This window comes from Carassius carassius, chromosome 17, assembly GCF_963082965.1.
Source record: "Carassius carassius chromosome 17, fCarCar2.1, whole genome shotgun sequence".
In the NCBI taxonomy this organism is placed as follows: Eukaryota; Metazoa; Chordata; class Actinopteri; order Cypriniformes; family Cyprinidae; genus Carassius; species Carassius carassius.
This window is the reverse complement of record NC_081771.1, coordinates 11,991,160-12,006,997: the sequence shown is the minus strand read 5'-3', so window position 1 is coordinate 12,006,997 and position 15,838 is coordinate 11,991,160. Positions and strand designations below refer to the sequence as shown.

Sequence of the window (15,838 nt, the reverse complement as noted above, 5' to 3'; positions counted from 1 at the left end):
GGGAAGCACAAATGGAGAGATATTTTGGATTTGAAAGGCGTCTCTAATATCTTATTATGTGCAACTTTTCTTCAAATGTGTACAATTTCCTTTAGCATAAAATCCTTTGACCTTTACATTATGCAATTTGTGTAAATCACAGGTAGATTTTCTCCTGATGTAAAACAGCCTTGTTGAAAATATGCCTTGAAAGAGAAAACCAGCCTGGAAAAGCATCGTCCTTTAACTTGCAATTCACAGTTTCAATGTTAAAATCTCTCTGATGAAAACACAGTCACACTTTATTTTAAGATACAATTCTCGCCATTCCCAAACCATTAACTATGACTTTTGCCTAGATAAACTCCTAATTTGCTGCACATTAATAGTTAGTAAGTTAGTTGTTAAGTTCAGGTATAGGGTAGGATTAAGGATGTAGAATATGGTCATGCAGAATTTGTGCTTTATAAATAGTAATAAACAGCCAATATGTTAATAATAAGCAGGCTAATAAATGCAGGATACTAGTGAGAATTGTTCCCTAAACTAAAGTGTTACACAAAAACACTCCTAGTCATTGCTGGCTCAAATCTTAACTTTTTCTTAGAATGTGATAAAAATATTGTTTACAGTTAATATTCAATCATGAAATGCTTATTATACTACAAATACAATTTGTAAGCTTTGAAAGATAAGGTTAGTGAGTTAGGTATGGCTCATTTTATTTATTGTGCTAGTTCTAGGTAAAAGGTGCAAACACAGATTATGAAGAAGCTACTGACACTTTTTGTTGGCATTAACGCAATCTGTCATCATGTGTTGATTCTAAACAATTAGCATTCACACTTAATCTTTAATCTTAATGAATGTACTGTAATGCAAGAAAAAATTGATAAATAACTGAACTAGGAAAAAAGATAATTTCTGACAAGCATGAACAGCAAAAGAATACGCATTATATACTCAGGGTGCACAAAATAATTAAAGAAAAACTGTATAATGTGTATTCACAAAGGCACACTGGATTCCACAATCTTTGTCCCATTTTGGCATCACTGTTACATTCCAGTGTAAGGCTCATTTGTAATCATATACTTTTTATGGTTCAGAGAAACAGCTTTTTTCTGACGTAGCAATGTGTGTGGTTAAATTAAAGCAATGTTTATTAAAAAAAATAAATACAAAAAAATATTAAAAATGAAAACATGACGAGACAAGTAAAACCCTGAATTCCAAATACTGAAAATAAACAATGTTCAGATTAATCCAGAATATCAATAGAAAATAATCAGCTCAAAACATTGCATATATGTGGCTCCATTCAAAATTTCTCTATATTATATTCACAGACGCCTTTACATTGAGAGAGAGAGAGAGAGAGAGAGAGTGGGGGTGTCAATGTAGTTCAGAATGATCATTCATACAGGAGACACATGTACTGTAATATCAGCATAGAAATATGAGTAAATCATAAGACTCCAATCCAATGTACTGATAATGTACGGGACTTTGTAATGCTTTTAGTAATAAAAAAATATTTAAAAGAAATACAAAAACACTCTCTTCCAATGAGATGTGAATAAAAATAAATTAACATGAACCTAACAAGCATATAATATAATTATGCCAAAAAATCTGTTTCATTATTATTTTATCAAAGTCTTGTATTATGTTCAATTTATTTAATTCTTCATTAAGTGCACTCAGTTGCAAATATAAAATGTGTTTAATTTTCCAATAAACTAAACTGTCACATAGCAAGAAAAATATGCTAATAAATAATGCAACCGTTACTCCATTACAACAATGATGTTTTAATAACAGTTTATCTACAAAATTGACTGACATCACTGTATTCTTTCCAAGGAAAGTGCACTGTCACTGAAGCAAAAACAAAAAAACAAAAAAAACATATAAAATTACAAACAAACAATCCATATATTTTTTAAATCTCTTCTTTGAACTCAGTGTACTATACAATAAAAATGAGTCTTTTTTGAGCAAGATGATCTACTAGTGAGAGTAAAGTCACAAAAAAAAGCTGTCATCAGTTTCCAAAAGTGTTTCTATCACAGAAAGTCAGCTTTGAGTTTAACAGTCTACTCTGCATTTTTACAGTTGTTCTATTTCTGTCTGGTGCGATGCTTTAGCCGTTAGCTACAGAGTTTAGTGGTCTCATAATCCAGAGAATTGGGGAGACGAGCATTGAAGGACTGGAGCGAGGCATGAATGCGCACCACCTCATTAGCCATCAGTTTGAGACGGTGTCGTAATAAGCAGGAGAAAAGATCCAGAGGTTGCTGGCCCGGTGGAGAGAGTCGGTTGACCCGGTCTCGGATCTCCAGCAGCTGGAGCAAGGCCGAGTCCTGTGAGCCCTGCGTGTATGGGTAGTCCAGCTGCAGGATCAAGTCCCGGATTGCTTCCGGGTCGAAATGCATACTGTAACCAAACACTTGAATGCTGTTGATCTTCATATACCCCAGATTTCTAGTAGGGTCAGCCATTTCCAAAGGTTCCAGGTAAACGGTGTCATTAGCCCCAGTGCCTGGAGTTTTGATGCGGCTCCTCAGGTAAATGTGGATGGTCTCAAAGAAGGTCTTCCACTTGTTGCCCAAAGTCAAGGTCCAGTTAAAGCATTCTAGTGGAAGGTCCAGCTTAGCAGACTTCCAGTCTGGAAAATTGTTCTCGTTCACAGGAATTAACCAGCTTTCTGAGTGGCTCCCTCCAAAGGGATTGATGAAGAGTGTCAGCGCTGGTTCCAGAGTGCTGTTTTTCGTAAGGCAAATTTGAAGGGAGATGCCTAAGAGCATATGGACCAGGTTGGATTTGTATTTGTTACTCTTTAGCGTAAGCAGCATCCTCTTCCTCCATGAAGGATCGAACCAGCTATTCAGCCTCATGTCGTTGCTGATGAAGATAGCATGGACCTCCAAACGTCGATCGGCTCTCTGTAGGAGGTAGCGTAGCTCCAGATCTTGAAGATCAGTCTCAAAGCCCAGGTAGTTCTCGGTGGAATCTGCCACCATCGGTCGACAGGTCCCTTGACTTAACATGTAGCCGACATTGCAACTGCCACAGCGAGTATGGTTGTCACTAGCACAAGCGGTGCAGGCGGCCCCTTCACCCACAGAGCATGGTGTGGGTACCTGGCAGGAACTGTGGTCATATGCACAAATGCAAGTGTGAAGTTCTTCTGAGAAGGATCCTAGCTGGTTGTTCTCTGAGCAGTATAATAAAGACTGGAAGTAGTTCAGCCAATACGACTGTGGCCTAAGATAAGACAAACATCAATATCAGTTAGTCTGACTAAACAATGATTGTTGAGATTAAACTGTCATGTATCCAAAGCCGGTACAGCAGCAGATGGCAAGATTAAAACTTGCATAAACATAATTCTGTTTCACAAAAAGTATTCTAAAAAAATTACAGACATATATTATTCCCTTCTTCTGTTTAAAATATGGCAAAACTGTAACTTAACATCTCTCTCTAACAGCTATTTCTTCATGATTTATTTTCGCAAACCTATAAATATTCTGATATTGAGGGAGATTTTAAATTATAAACTTAAAGTAACACTTCTCTCAACTGCTGGTTCTCAACTGGTGGGTTGTGCCACCAAAATGGGTTGCAGGTCTGTTGTGACAAATTATGAAATTAGGGCTGCAAAAATAATATGCTAATTTTTCTGATTAATATGGACTATGTAACATGTTAACTTCTATGCATAATGTTCTCACATTTACAAATGTATGATCCTTTATGTTTCTTCTACATTAATTTAGGTATTCAGTGTGTGAATCAGACATTTATGATTAATTAATTTTAATGATAGGTGAGATTTTTATTGAATTTATAAAGGTTATATATATATTTTTTTTTTTTATTAAACATATAATTGTCTATAGTTAGGATAACAAAGGATGCCAACATAGACAGGCTGCTCTCAAACTTCCATACCATGAAGAAAACTATGCACTGTAGAAGAAAATATGATCCAGATAAAATTGTACTTACACACTGTATAAAAATGTTTAATATTAAGGGCATTTTTATTTACTTTTGTACAATACATTTTAGGGATGAAACAATATTATCAATATTGCGATATCATGATAACAAAACTGTCTCGTTATTATCGTGGTCACATGATGATATGAAACAATAAAAGTATAGTCTTGGGAGTGGCTTTTTCCTTCAAAATAAAAGCTCTACTGCCATATCTGTCAAAATAAAAGCTTAAAAGTGCATTATGAATTGCTGACAGCTAGCGGTTTAAATGGGTAATATTACTGCAGAATATCAAACTCAAAATATCTCTTTCAAGTGTAGAAATTTGAAAATAAGCATTGTAATTTCCCCACTGAAGTGTTAAACAAACAAACAAAAAGAAAAAAAAAACTATTTCTTTTCATTTTCTTTTATTTTACAGTGCAGTTGTTTTACAATATATGGCTACTGCTGTCATTGTTGTTATTATTATTATTCTAATTAGTTTGGCTTCCTAAAACACCAGTGTGAATGTAATTTAGATTCCCAGTCAATTCAATTCACAGACTTTTTTTTGACTTGAGATTTCTCTTAATTTTTAACTCCTTAAGTGCATTAGCTAGAATAATTTAACTTTAAAACTTCTTAATTTGTCTCTTTTGTTTAAATATTGCAATACATATTTTATCGTGGTAGCCAATGTAAAATCAAGGGCCCGAAGCAAAACCAGCTGAGAAGCACTACACAGACTTTAGTCTTATTGATTGTGTGTAAACACAAAGTTGTCTCCCAGGAGACAAGAGCACTAGTGCTCCCTTTCACTCTGAAGCACGCTGACAAACATTCCTCTTGGCAGCCCGTGGAGTCTGAAATGCAGGCCACTCATGAACACATGTAATAATGATGATAAACATTATGTGAAGAGTTTCCTCTCTGGATACAGTAATTGGGGACATTATTCCATTTCGGAATTAAGTATCAGTGTATTTATCACCACAACAACGAGGAGATAATGAGTCTGTTGTGCTCACCTTTCACGCGGTAAGTTGATGTGGGGCTGCTTTTGGCACCTCTTGCTGAGGCTGAAGAGCTTGTAAACCACTCGCTGGGCTCGCTTGAAGAGACTTTTCATGCTGCTTTCCAGCTGCTCATAGCGCCGCTGAAATACACCATCCAGCGACCACAAATGTTGGATCATAGAGGAGTTGAGGAAGAAATTCTGCGGCAGTCTCATCAGAAATGTTTTGAACTCATCTGTTGAAGAAAGAGTACGTTCGTTCTCTCAGATATAGGAGTGTTGTCATGTAATCTTGATTGAACGCATTGCCGTTATACTACACTCTTCTTGACAATAAGAAGGAATCATTTCAGTGAAGAGACATTTTTCAAACGGTTCCTACAAAGCATTTCATTTTAGCTGATGGGGCAGAACACTGAATGCCTTTGATGCTCCTATCAGAAGGACACATTTACGATACCTGGAAGTATGTATATCTTGCACTTCCTGATAGCTCTAATAACATAAACTTTGAAAGTAATTGAACTCAGGGATATTTTGGGAAGAAGGGAAAAGGATGACAGTGTGAAAGAAAAAAAAAATCCATGCGTTTTCATTTTGCTCAAGCATTAATGGTCACTGTGGGGTGACCTCGACAGGCAGTAATACAGCACCTAAACATTACGCTAAGTGTTCTCATTCATATGCTTGATGAAAGATGCTGGATGGGCAATAAAGCATTTTATGGGTGATTAATTCTACTCAACATACTGTAAGGAAATATTCTGAGCAGGATCTTTTTTCTAATCCCACACTGTCTCTGAAGGACATTATGTGGGGAATGTCAGGATTCACAGAAAGTTTATATTTATTCAGACCGGTGACCAGTGTGAAATATAAAGAAGTTATACCAGATAACTAGGTTTAACTAATAGCTATTGCCATAGTTCCCTAGTTGATTATTCACAGTACATTAATATACATTTTTGTGTATTACACATTTTCAGAAATGTTACATTAAAATATGCAAATGATGCACACAAATCTGAACAATCCGATAAAGCCATGTTCAAAATATTTTTTTGTTAACATTATTAAAGGTTCCTACACAGGGGATTTTGGATATCCTTATTTATCACTACATTTTCACTGTGTTTATAGGAATACAATGTTTATAAATAACGTGAATGATATATTGAATTCAGTCTCCTACCTGAATCTTCAAATTCCTTGTATGTAAGAGCCCATGATTCAGAGATTCGCAAAAGGCTTTCCTCCATGGCCTGAATATCCATGTAGGGGCAGTTGCACTCTGGGAACTTGGGGTCACATTTGCACCAGCAGTCATTGTCTCGACAGACAAAAGTTCCCTCTCCATTGCAGGCAATGTAACTAAGAGCTGCTTGGACGAAAGTGTCTCTGAGATAATCTGGCAAAATGACCTGCAAGCCTTCAGTTACAGAGAAAAGAAAGATTGTTATAAGAATACTGGGTCCTTGTAATCAAGTGATGTGATAAAGAGAGTCATGTCACAAAGCATGCACATACCTGGTAGATATGCGGTGCCTGCAGTTATCATATTTTTTGTTCAGTAATTGAAAACGTAGCGCATGCTAAAACTTCTTAAGTGCTTTTGCCGTTACAATGATTATGACCCTTTTTCAAAACCTAGTGAGTATGAATACTCTGCACGATAATCAAAACAAATTATGATCAAATTATGATATATATATATATACAAATCAGCATATTAGAATGATTCCTGAAGCATCATCTGACACTGAAGACTAGTGTAATGGCTTCTGAAAATTTAGCTTTGCCATCAAAGGTATAAATATATTAGATTAGAAAACAGTTATTTAATAATATTTCACAATATTACTGTTTTTAAGATATTTTTTTAATAAATACATATAAATTAATAATAATATGAAAAAAAAAATCTCAAGCAAAGCTTACATTTCAGTATTGGATAGATAATTTTATAATCAGGGGTGCACATAAGTGGTCCACAGGTCCATATGTGTGACCGAAATAAAAAATGAAATAAGTTTTGACAATTGAGTACCGACATGGTTGACAGCTGTTAATTCACAACTACCATTTTACATCGACAAACTGCACTGTATAAGATTTCAATTATTATACATAACTGTATTAATATAACTATTCAATCTGAAAATATAAATCTAGGCTATCTCATGCCGTTTTCAAAGCACAATGCAAAACTTTGACATTCATTGACTGTAGCTCTTTAACTCTTAACTCTTTAGCTCTTTAGCACTAAATCCAGAAGCACGTATACTTGGCGGCAACCTGCCAAAATAAAAAGCCTGGTGATTTCAAGTTAGAAAATGATGAAAATGCTTTTATTTACTTTTGTAAAGACGCTTTTATCCAAGGCGATTTACCATTGGGGAATACATAAAGTGATTTTTCTTAAAAAGGCAAACAAAGAAAGTAGTAGTAAATATTAGCATTTTATTTTTAAGTTTACTATAAAATAATTGTATTTGTATTTAATACTTGGACTACCTTTTAATATTAAATAGTATTATCACACAATGCAATAATATTATAAATTTTTTTTTTTTATTGTTATATTTAATAGGTCACGCTATATGCAGTGTAAGGACCAAACCAATTATCCAGGTTCTCTTATAAATAAAAAGCCTAATGATTTTAAGTTAGAAAATTATGAAAACGCTTTTATTTACTTTTTTTAGACACTTTTATCCAAAGCGACTTACCATTGGGGAATACATAAAGTGATTCTTCTTAAAGAGGCAATCAAAGAAAGTAGTAGTAAATATTAGCATTTTATTTTTAATTTTACAATAAAATAATTTAAAGGGTCACGCTATATGCAGTGTGAGGACCAAATCAAATCTCCAGGTTCTCTTATGAGAACCAGGCTAAAAAAATTATGTGCACATCTGTTTATAATCTGCATTTTACTTAAATCATCTGCCATCTAAGATTTGAAGTTTTCACTTCTCCAGTCATCTTTAGAAGTCACATAATTAAGCTGCCAACCTTTCGGCACAACCTTTATGTCACGTAGTGACTACGGTGCCCTAAAATGCTCTTTCAAGCAGAGCTCTCTAGCTTTTGGAAAAGAGCCTTAAAAAAAAAAAAAAAGACCATCACATTATCAAAACTTGACATATTAGATTTCAACAAAATGTTATACCTTGCAAATGGACTTTGTTCTCGGGACTCTGAACTAGCACAGAACTGACAGAATCAAGATTGTCATAGTTACTGCAGCCGAGAGGGCCAGTCCTTGTTTCAGTTACCTGGGAAACAAAATTCAGACCACACAATTATCAGTTTCACTGTACGGTTACTGTACCATGGTATTTTACATGAAAAACAGTGTGTAATGAACTCCTTTCTATTGTTTTGCTTGTTAAAAGGGATAATAAGCAGCCTGGCTGTGAACAGATGCATTATAAGAACTTCCTGTGCTTGGTGAGTCACTTGTCCCAGACATGGTGCCAATGTGCATGCAGTGGTGGTCCTCTCACAGATAATCACTTACTGTTCTTCTCATCTTATTTAGAGAGCTGAGCAGGCTGTTGCACAATGTTTTATTCCCCCGCTACATTATGAAATGTATTTAATTGATTAGCTTCCTTATTCAGAGATTCTTTCACACCCACAAGGAAAACAGAAGTCCATTTCTCTCTACAATGCAAAATGTTATCTAATCTTAGCGGATGGTACTTAATGATGGTCAGACTGTGTAGCCGTAATGATTTAGGCATCTCAATTGACCTTTAATGCAAGTTAGCACCACTATCTGCATTTGCAATAAGAGATCACACTCGATTTTTTCCTCTCTTTTCTAGTCATCCTTCTCTCCTCATGACATGGAGAAGCACGCATAATTGATTCACACTTTTCTCTCTTATGGTGCCAGTGAACATTCATCAATTCAGTGATCTCTTTCGATTCGGCCTGTCACACAATATCTTTTCCATGCTGACAGTTAGATAAGTTAAGACAAGGTTGTCTTCTGCCACTCCATCACAAACCCACTGAAGAAGAGTCCAGTGTTGGTAACAGGGAACTCTGCAGCATGTAGGTTTGCACTATATGGGTGTTTTTTTTTTTTTTTACAATCTTGACTTTTAATTTTGCATAGAGTTACCATTTTACATATTTCTACAAATATACACTAGTTTTTTTTTTATGCTGGATAAAATCATTTTATTCAGTAGGGACACATTATTAAATTGGTTAATTTAATTTGAAATAAACGCTGTTCTTTTAAGCTTTTAAGAAGGCATCATGGTTTCCACAAAATTATTAAATAATGTAGCTGTTTTTTTAACTGTGATAATAATAAGAAATGTTTCTTGAGCACTAGATCTGCATATTAGAAGGATCAGGTGAAACTAAAGACTGGAATATTGGCTGCTGAAAATTCAGCTTTGCATTCACAGGAATAAATAACATTTCGAAACGTAGTAAAGTGTTATTTTAAATTGTACTAATATTTCATAATATTACTGTTTTTAATTATATTTTTGGATCAAATAAATGCAGTCTTGGTGAGCATCGTAATTTTACAAACCTACAACTTTTGAACAGCATTGTTTTGTTTTGTTTTTCTCCATAAGATGCAGTTTTAAGCAAGAAAATAAATAAATAAGCAAGCAAGCAAGTGTGAGGAAAGAAATATATAGACAACTAGTCTTCCATCCTGACCCATCCGTAGTTACTACAGAACATATGGCCTGAATCCCTGGCTTGAGCAAAAGCTTGAACTGCAATAACACACAAAGCTTAGCTCAGCAGCAACTGATTTTTTTATAACGACTATATCTGATGTAATCAGATGATACATCTATATGCTTTATTATTTAATGCACCATATGATGTGCCATATGGTAAGGGGCTAATGATTGATGAACAAATGGAGCATGATATTAGATTTCCTTTACAGAAAACAGCTGTTATTCAAAGCAAATATTTGCATGTCACAAAATACCTTGTAATGGCAAATTATAGGCCACCTGGACTTGCGTGATCCTCTGCTGTTCAGGCTTAATGTGAACCATCAACAGTCTGCTGTTGATTCCCACTCTGCATAGTGAGCAGCTATTATGGATCAGTCCAATATCTCAATTATTGCCAGAAAATAATATTCTGTGTGGAGATATTAGCCACCAAGTTTGGCTGATAGAAAGCTTTTCTCCAATTTCACAGCTGGACAAATACCACAGCTTCAGCATTTCCTTTTGAAAGCACCACTAGACAAAACTAAATATCCAGATTTCCCATGGATTGTCTCACACAGCCAGTGTTTTCACCTGTGGTAAAATTTTGGTCCACAGTGCGGCTTATTTTGGTTATGAACAGCTCACTAAAACAGAAATAGACCACCTAAATGAATGAACAATATGTGATTCACCCAAACAGAAACAGACCAGAAAAATGAATCAAAATAGTGGTGCGGAGTCTCAACGAACTGAACAGAATAGGGCATGTCATCTGAGACCATCATGAAAAATACTACCTTTAACAGAACACAACAGTCAATTCTCTGCAAAAGAGTTGGCATTCCCTTACGAAAAATAATTGTATTCAAGTGTGTTATTAGTATACTTCTTTTAAACTAAAATAGGAAAGTATACTTTTAGTTTACTTTTTATGTACTTCTCAGAAATGGGCTTTATGTACTCCTCAGAAATATACTTAAAATTATATTTAAGTATACTTGACTCATACTTACAAAAAGTCTAAATATGTTTGAACTATACTTGTGCTCCTAGAATCTGTGTTTTCATTGTTATATGGTAGAGGGCACTAGTACACATCTTCTGTACAGAACTTCCCAAAAAAAAAACACACACAAATGAAGAAGAAAAACAAACAACAGATACTAACACATGCAACTCAATCATCTGACATGAAACAGCATAAACACTTTAACTTTACAGAATAAAATGTAAACAGATGAAGAGGTAATAATGACTGCCATGCTTTGGGGTATTGATCGACTCAATCTACATTTTGTTTATCATTCTGAATCCAATTCATAGTCATTTTTCAGCTTTTTGTTCAAAATGTTATTTCTTTCTTTTTTTTTTCCCTGAAACCCACATTAAAGTATTTTAAACAAGAATGCATGAAGCTAGAATAAAAAAAAATGTTTACAAGCAGATACCCTGTTCTTTCTTTGGATGTTTTGTATGTTCAGATATTCATATAACAAAATATATACAAATTAAAACCTAAATAGGGACATAGTAATATACTTAAATTATGATATAAAGTTCACTTAAAGAAAGCTTATGAGTATACTTGCAGTATAAAACTACTAAACTAGTAGTTTACTAAAACTATACTTCAAAGTGTACAAAGTATTTAATTAGTAAACTATCAATATACCTATAAGTTCACTTTTAGTATAATTGCAGTTCGAACTACAAACATAAGAGGTAAACTAGTTGTGTACTCAGTTTGCTACTATTGAACTTAAAGTATACTTAAAAGTATACTTTCATATACTAGAAAGTTGGCCAATTTAGTCTTAGTATACTACTTAATTTAGTCAAGTATACTACTAAAACACGGATATTTGTATACTTGCTACATAAAGTATACTTAAAAATATACTTGAACTTTACTTAAGTGTACTTAATAAAATAAACTTGAAGTATACTACTTTTTGGTAAGGGTTGTCTGCCTGCGGATACAATTCTGACATGGTGTGTATTTCCGAGGGCATTGTGGATGTAAATTCAATTCTGGCTTGGCTTAGAGCTGATCTGGTATGAAGAAATTGTCAAATCATGAGCCAAATGATCCCTGCCGATTGCAGAATGGCTCGAGCTTTCACGCATTAGACAAACAACCTGAGCAGAACCACAAAGGTGGGATAAAGCTTGACTTTGTAAAGAGCTTCGCTCCAGTGTTTTCCTCTCACAGTCCCAGCACACCGGCACACTAATAGGCTTTTCCTATGAAAGGAAATAGCAAAATTTCCCCTCCACGGTGCCCAGTGGGGGGAGCTAGAAACCTCATTCTGTACTCCAGCTCTGTTTAATCTGAAATTCATATGGAGGAACGTTTGCCTCTGTCTGTCCCGTGAAATGTAGACATGGGTCAACGCCCTGTGGAAATGATGCGTGTGTCAGAGGCCCCTGCTGCTTCCGCGATTCATTCTCTTGCGCTGCTGGAGATGTACCGTCCTGCCTGGCAGGCTTCTTCTGTCACTCACAGGCTCTTTTGCTTTTCTCACCAGCAATAGACAAACACAGCCTTGACACCTGAGATCTGCCCTCCCAGCTGTAATAAAACCGTCTAAGCACTGCAGCAGTTGTGTGCCGAGGGAAAGGGCTGTTGTATATAATGGGATGGGGAGGGATCATCAAAGTGTGGACTGGAATATATGTGTCAAACTGTGCGTTGCTGTGACAGAGTAAATGTCTGTTTGGGGGATTTGTACAGCTTTGTGTGACCAGTTTTAATGGCTGTCAGCAAAAGTGTAACAGCTACTTCAAATAGCGCATTGACTGAATTCCTAATTGTGACAAATATGAAGCACAAAGCTTTCTTTGGCTATTTAAATTAGTTTGTGTTGATCTGTGAGGATTAAAGAGAATTTTCAAGGAAAGTAAGGCATGGCATATGGAAAACGTGATATTAAGACATTATAAAGAAAAAAATATATATTAAAAATGGGCTAATTATTAAAGTTATTTTGTTCTGTGTTTACTTTTTGATTAGCCCTTTCCTGTTATAGGAGAGATTTTTTTTCCTTGTTTTATTTTTTTTTATTTAGGTAGTTTTCTTCCATCTAGAGTTGGTCATTGCAGATACAGAATTTCATTCATTACATAGGCAAAAATACACGCATACACAAAATGCAGTAACTAGATTTAATGGAGCTTATGATATGACAATACTATTTGAATTTGAAGTGTCATTTAACAAAACTGAATTTTATGTGACATTTAACATAGTTTTGAATTTCTGAATTTTCCGAACTGAATTTCTGCGGATTGAATTTTGAATTTGATGTTCCGAATTTCTTTTTTATATTGAAAACTAAGCTGTAAACTGGATATTTGCAGTCTAACAATTCAGAACAAAAAGTGAAAAAAAACTTGCTGTTTGAAAATACATGCCTATAAAAAATGCCACAAAAAATCAGTTGTTAAATTTCAAATGTTAAATAATCAAGTTGAAAAAATCAAATTCAAAATTATGTTAAATGTCACAAAAAATTCAGTTTTGTTAAATGACATGTCGATAATTAAAATTTAAACAATTCAAATTTAAATCATATTGTCATATTACAAGCTCCGTAAATATTTTGTCAAAACAGAATGACTGAAATCAAACAGTTTGCCAAGTGTAACATGTTCCTGGATCAATATTATTGTTCAAAATTATAGACCTAATCCTATCCCTATACAGGAACATGTTGCACTTGGTGAAATCACGTTCACCATACTGTATATATACAAACCCGATTCCAAAAAAGTTGGGACACTGTACAAATTGTGAGTAAAAAAGGAATGGAATAATTTACAAATCTTATATTTTTACTTCTTATATAAATAACTTATATTTTATTCACAATAAAATATAGATAACATATCAAATGTTGAAAGTGAGACATTTTGAAATGTCATGCCAAATATTGGCTCATTTTGGATTTCATGAGAGCTACACATTCCAAAAAAGTTGGGACAGGTAGCAATAAGAGGCCAGAAAAGTTAAATGTACATATAAGGAACAGAGGACCAATTTGCAACTTATTAGGTCAATTGGCAACATGATTGTGTATAAAAAGGGTCTCTCAGAAGTCAAGATGGGAGGATCACCAATTCCCCCAATGCTGCGGCGAAAAATAGTGAAGCAATATCAGAAAGGAGTTTTTCAGAGAAAATTTAAAAAAAGTATAAAAAAGTAAGTTATCATCTTCTACATAGGGGTGTGCCGGTTTCAGAATTGGTGATGACGTACTAGTATTAGTACGTCATTAGGTATTAGTTTGAATAAACGAGCAGACACTGATTAGCTACTTGCTCTACGTTTATTTAAAATTAACAGCAAGACAACTAGCAGTGAATGTGCTTGCCATTAAATGAATCACACACAGTGAACAAATCCTTAACAACAAAAAAAAACTTTGCAATGAACGTGCTTTGTTTTAAATAAATCACACACAGTAAATAAAACTAGGGATGCACCGAAATGAAAATTCTTGGCCGAAACCGAAAACCGAAAAAGAGAAAACCAAGGCCGAAAACCGAAACACCGAAAGAAATTATCCCAATTATTAGTACCATTGCATTTATTGCTATGACCGTGTACTAACTTTACTAAAATTAAAACATTGCAATTGCATAAATTAATATTAAAGTTTCAAAGATAATTACAATTACATAAATTATAAAAAAACATAAAAATGCATAATTACAAATTATGCAAATATTTATTAAGCACATTGCAACAATGCACAGTATAAAATAAAATTCAAACTAAAATTTAATCCCACTCATCTGTATATTAAATAATAATGTACAGGCCTACTGGCCTGCAGAAAGGTTTTAAAATTAACTGTTCTCTCATAAAAAGTGCATTTAGGTGAAGAGCATTTGAAATTTTTCTCTGTAGTACTAGAAAGTGCATTACTTCTCCAGTAGGCAAGACTGTTATCACTTCTGGGGATGGGGACTTCAGACAGATAACCATCTAGCTGTTGAGCAGTTGAGCTTGTCATCTGCCTGACATTTGAGAAATATTTGAGAGAGTGTATTTAAATAGGGCCAGGGCATAAATAAACATTTTTATCAAATTAAAGCAGAAATCTAGCAAAAAATCTAGCAGAAATATGGCTACAATCTGATATTATGCATGTATATGTATATGTGTGTGTATTATATATGCAGAGACGAGTCTTTTTTTTTTTGCGTCTCCACGCGGGTTCTCCGCATCCAGCGCGGCCTGGAGCATTTCTCGTGTGCTCTGCCATATTTCCGCGTCCAAGTAATGGTCTTTATAACGCGGATCAAGCACATTCGCGATGAAGTGCGGAGGATCCGAAAAGATCTCAGTGAGACGTGTGCTAACAGACTCTATAAGACTGTACTTTTCTTTGTTTTCACTTCGTGGTCCGTCTCAATCTCTTTGTTAGGAGACGCTTTAGTGCTGCGAATAAAGGAATAAGAATAGAGAGAATGTTCTCTATTAAGACCCACTGGTGTGAAGTGAATGACGCGGGGAGCTCGTGGTCTGCGCTATGCAGGTGCACGTGCAGGTCGCGGTTTCTGTTTGCGTCATCATAACATTTCGGCCGTGTTGTTTCGGTTATAAAAGTGTTTCGGCCGAAAACCGAAAATGCACTTTTTGGCCATTTTCGGCCGAAAATTTTCGGTGGCCGAATATTCGGTGCATCCCTAAACAAAACCTTTTAAAAAAGTAGGCTACTTAAATTCTATAAGAGCATAAAAATGAATGAGTAGCCTAGGCCTAAATTAAAATGATAAAATCTACATACCTTTATTAAAGAAAAAAAGTCGAACAACGACTGTTGTAATACCTTAATTAACCTAACTAAATAAAGGAAACAAAAAAAAAGTGCAATGACATTTTAATTTCCTAATCTTTTTCGACTTCCAAGTTCCGTGACAGGAACACCAACATGTTCACTTTACTCGGTTTTAGTGACGATCTGACAGGGGTAGCTATGTTCCCCGCAGTGCTAAAAACTCGCTCTGATGCTGTGCTTGTAGTACAAATAGACATGTATTTACGTGCCAATTTTGCTAAGAGCAGATAGCGTGTTTCATTGTCTCGCCACCATGCTAGTGGATCTGCCGTAGAGTCAATTGGTTGTTCTTGGAG

General features: G+C 34.9%; 1 protein-coding gene across 1 annotated transcript in view; it reads right to left on the bottom strand.

Annotated features, from left to right (window-relative positions):
- Window positions 1-703: 703 nt before the first annotated feature.
- The window catches only part of brinp3a.2 (bone morphogenetic protein/retinoic acid inducible neural-specific 3a, tandem duplicate 2), a 52,078-nt gene continuing 36,943 nt past the window's right edge, over window positions 704-15,838 (bottom strand). The window contains exons 5-8 of the mRNA XM_059570912.1: window positions 8,160-8,265; window positions 6,180-6,416; window positions 5,001-5,223; window positions 704-3,249 (exon numbers count right to left, since the gene is read on the bottom strand). Coding sequence (XP_059426895.1) covers window positions 2,133-3,249; window positions 5,001-5,223; window positions 6,180-6,416; window positions 8,160-8,265 — 1,683 coding nt within the window. The 3' untranslated portion in view covers window positions 704-2,132. The remainder of the gene's footprint in view (window positions 3,250-5,000; window positions 5,224-6,179; window positions 6,417-8,159; window positions 8,266-15,838) is intronic.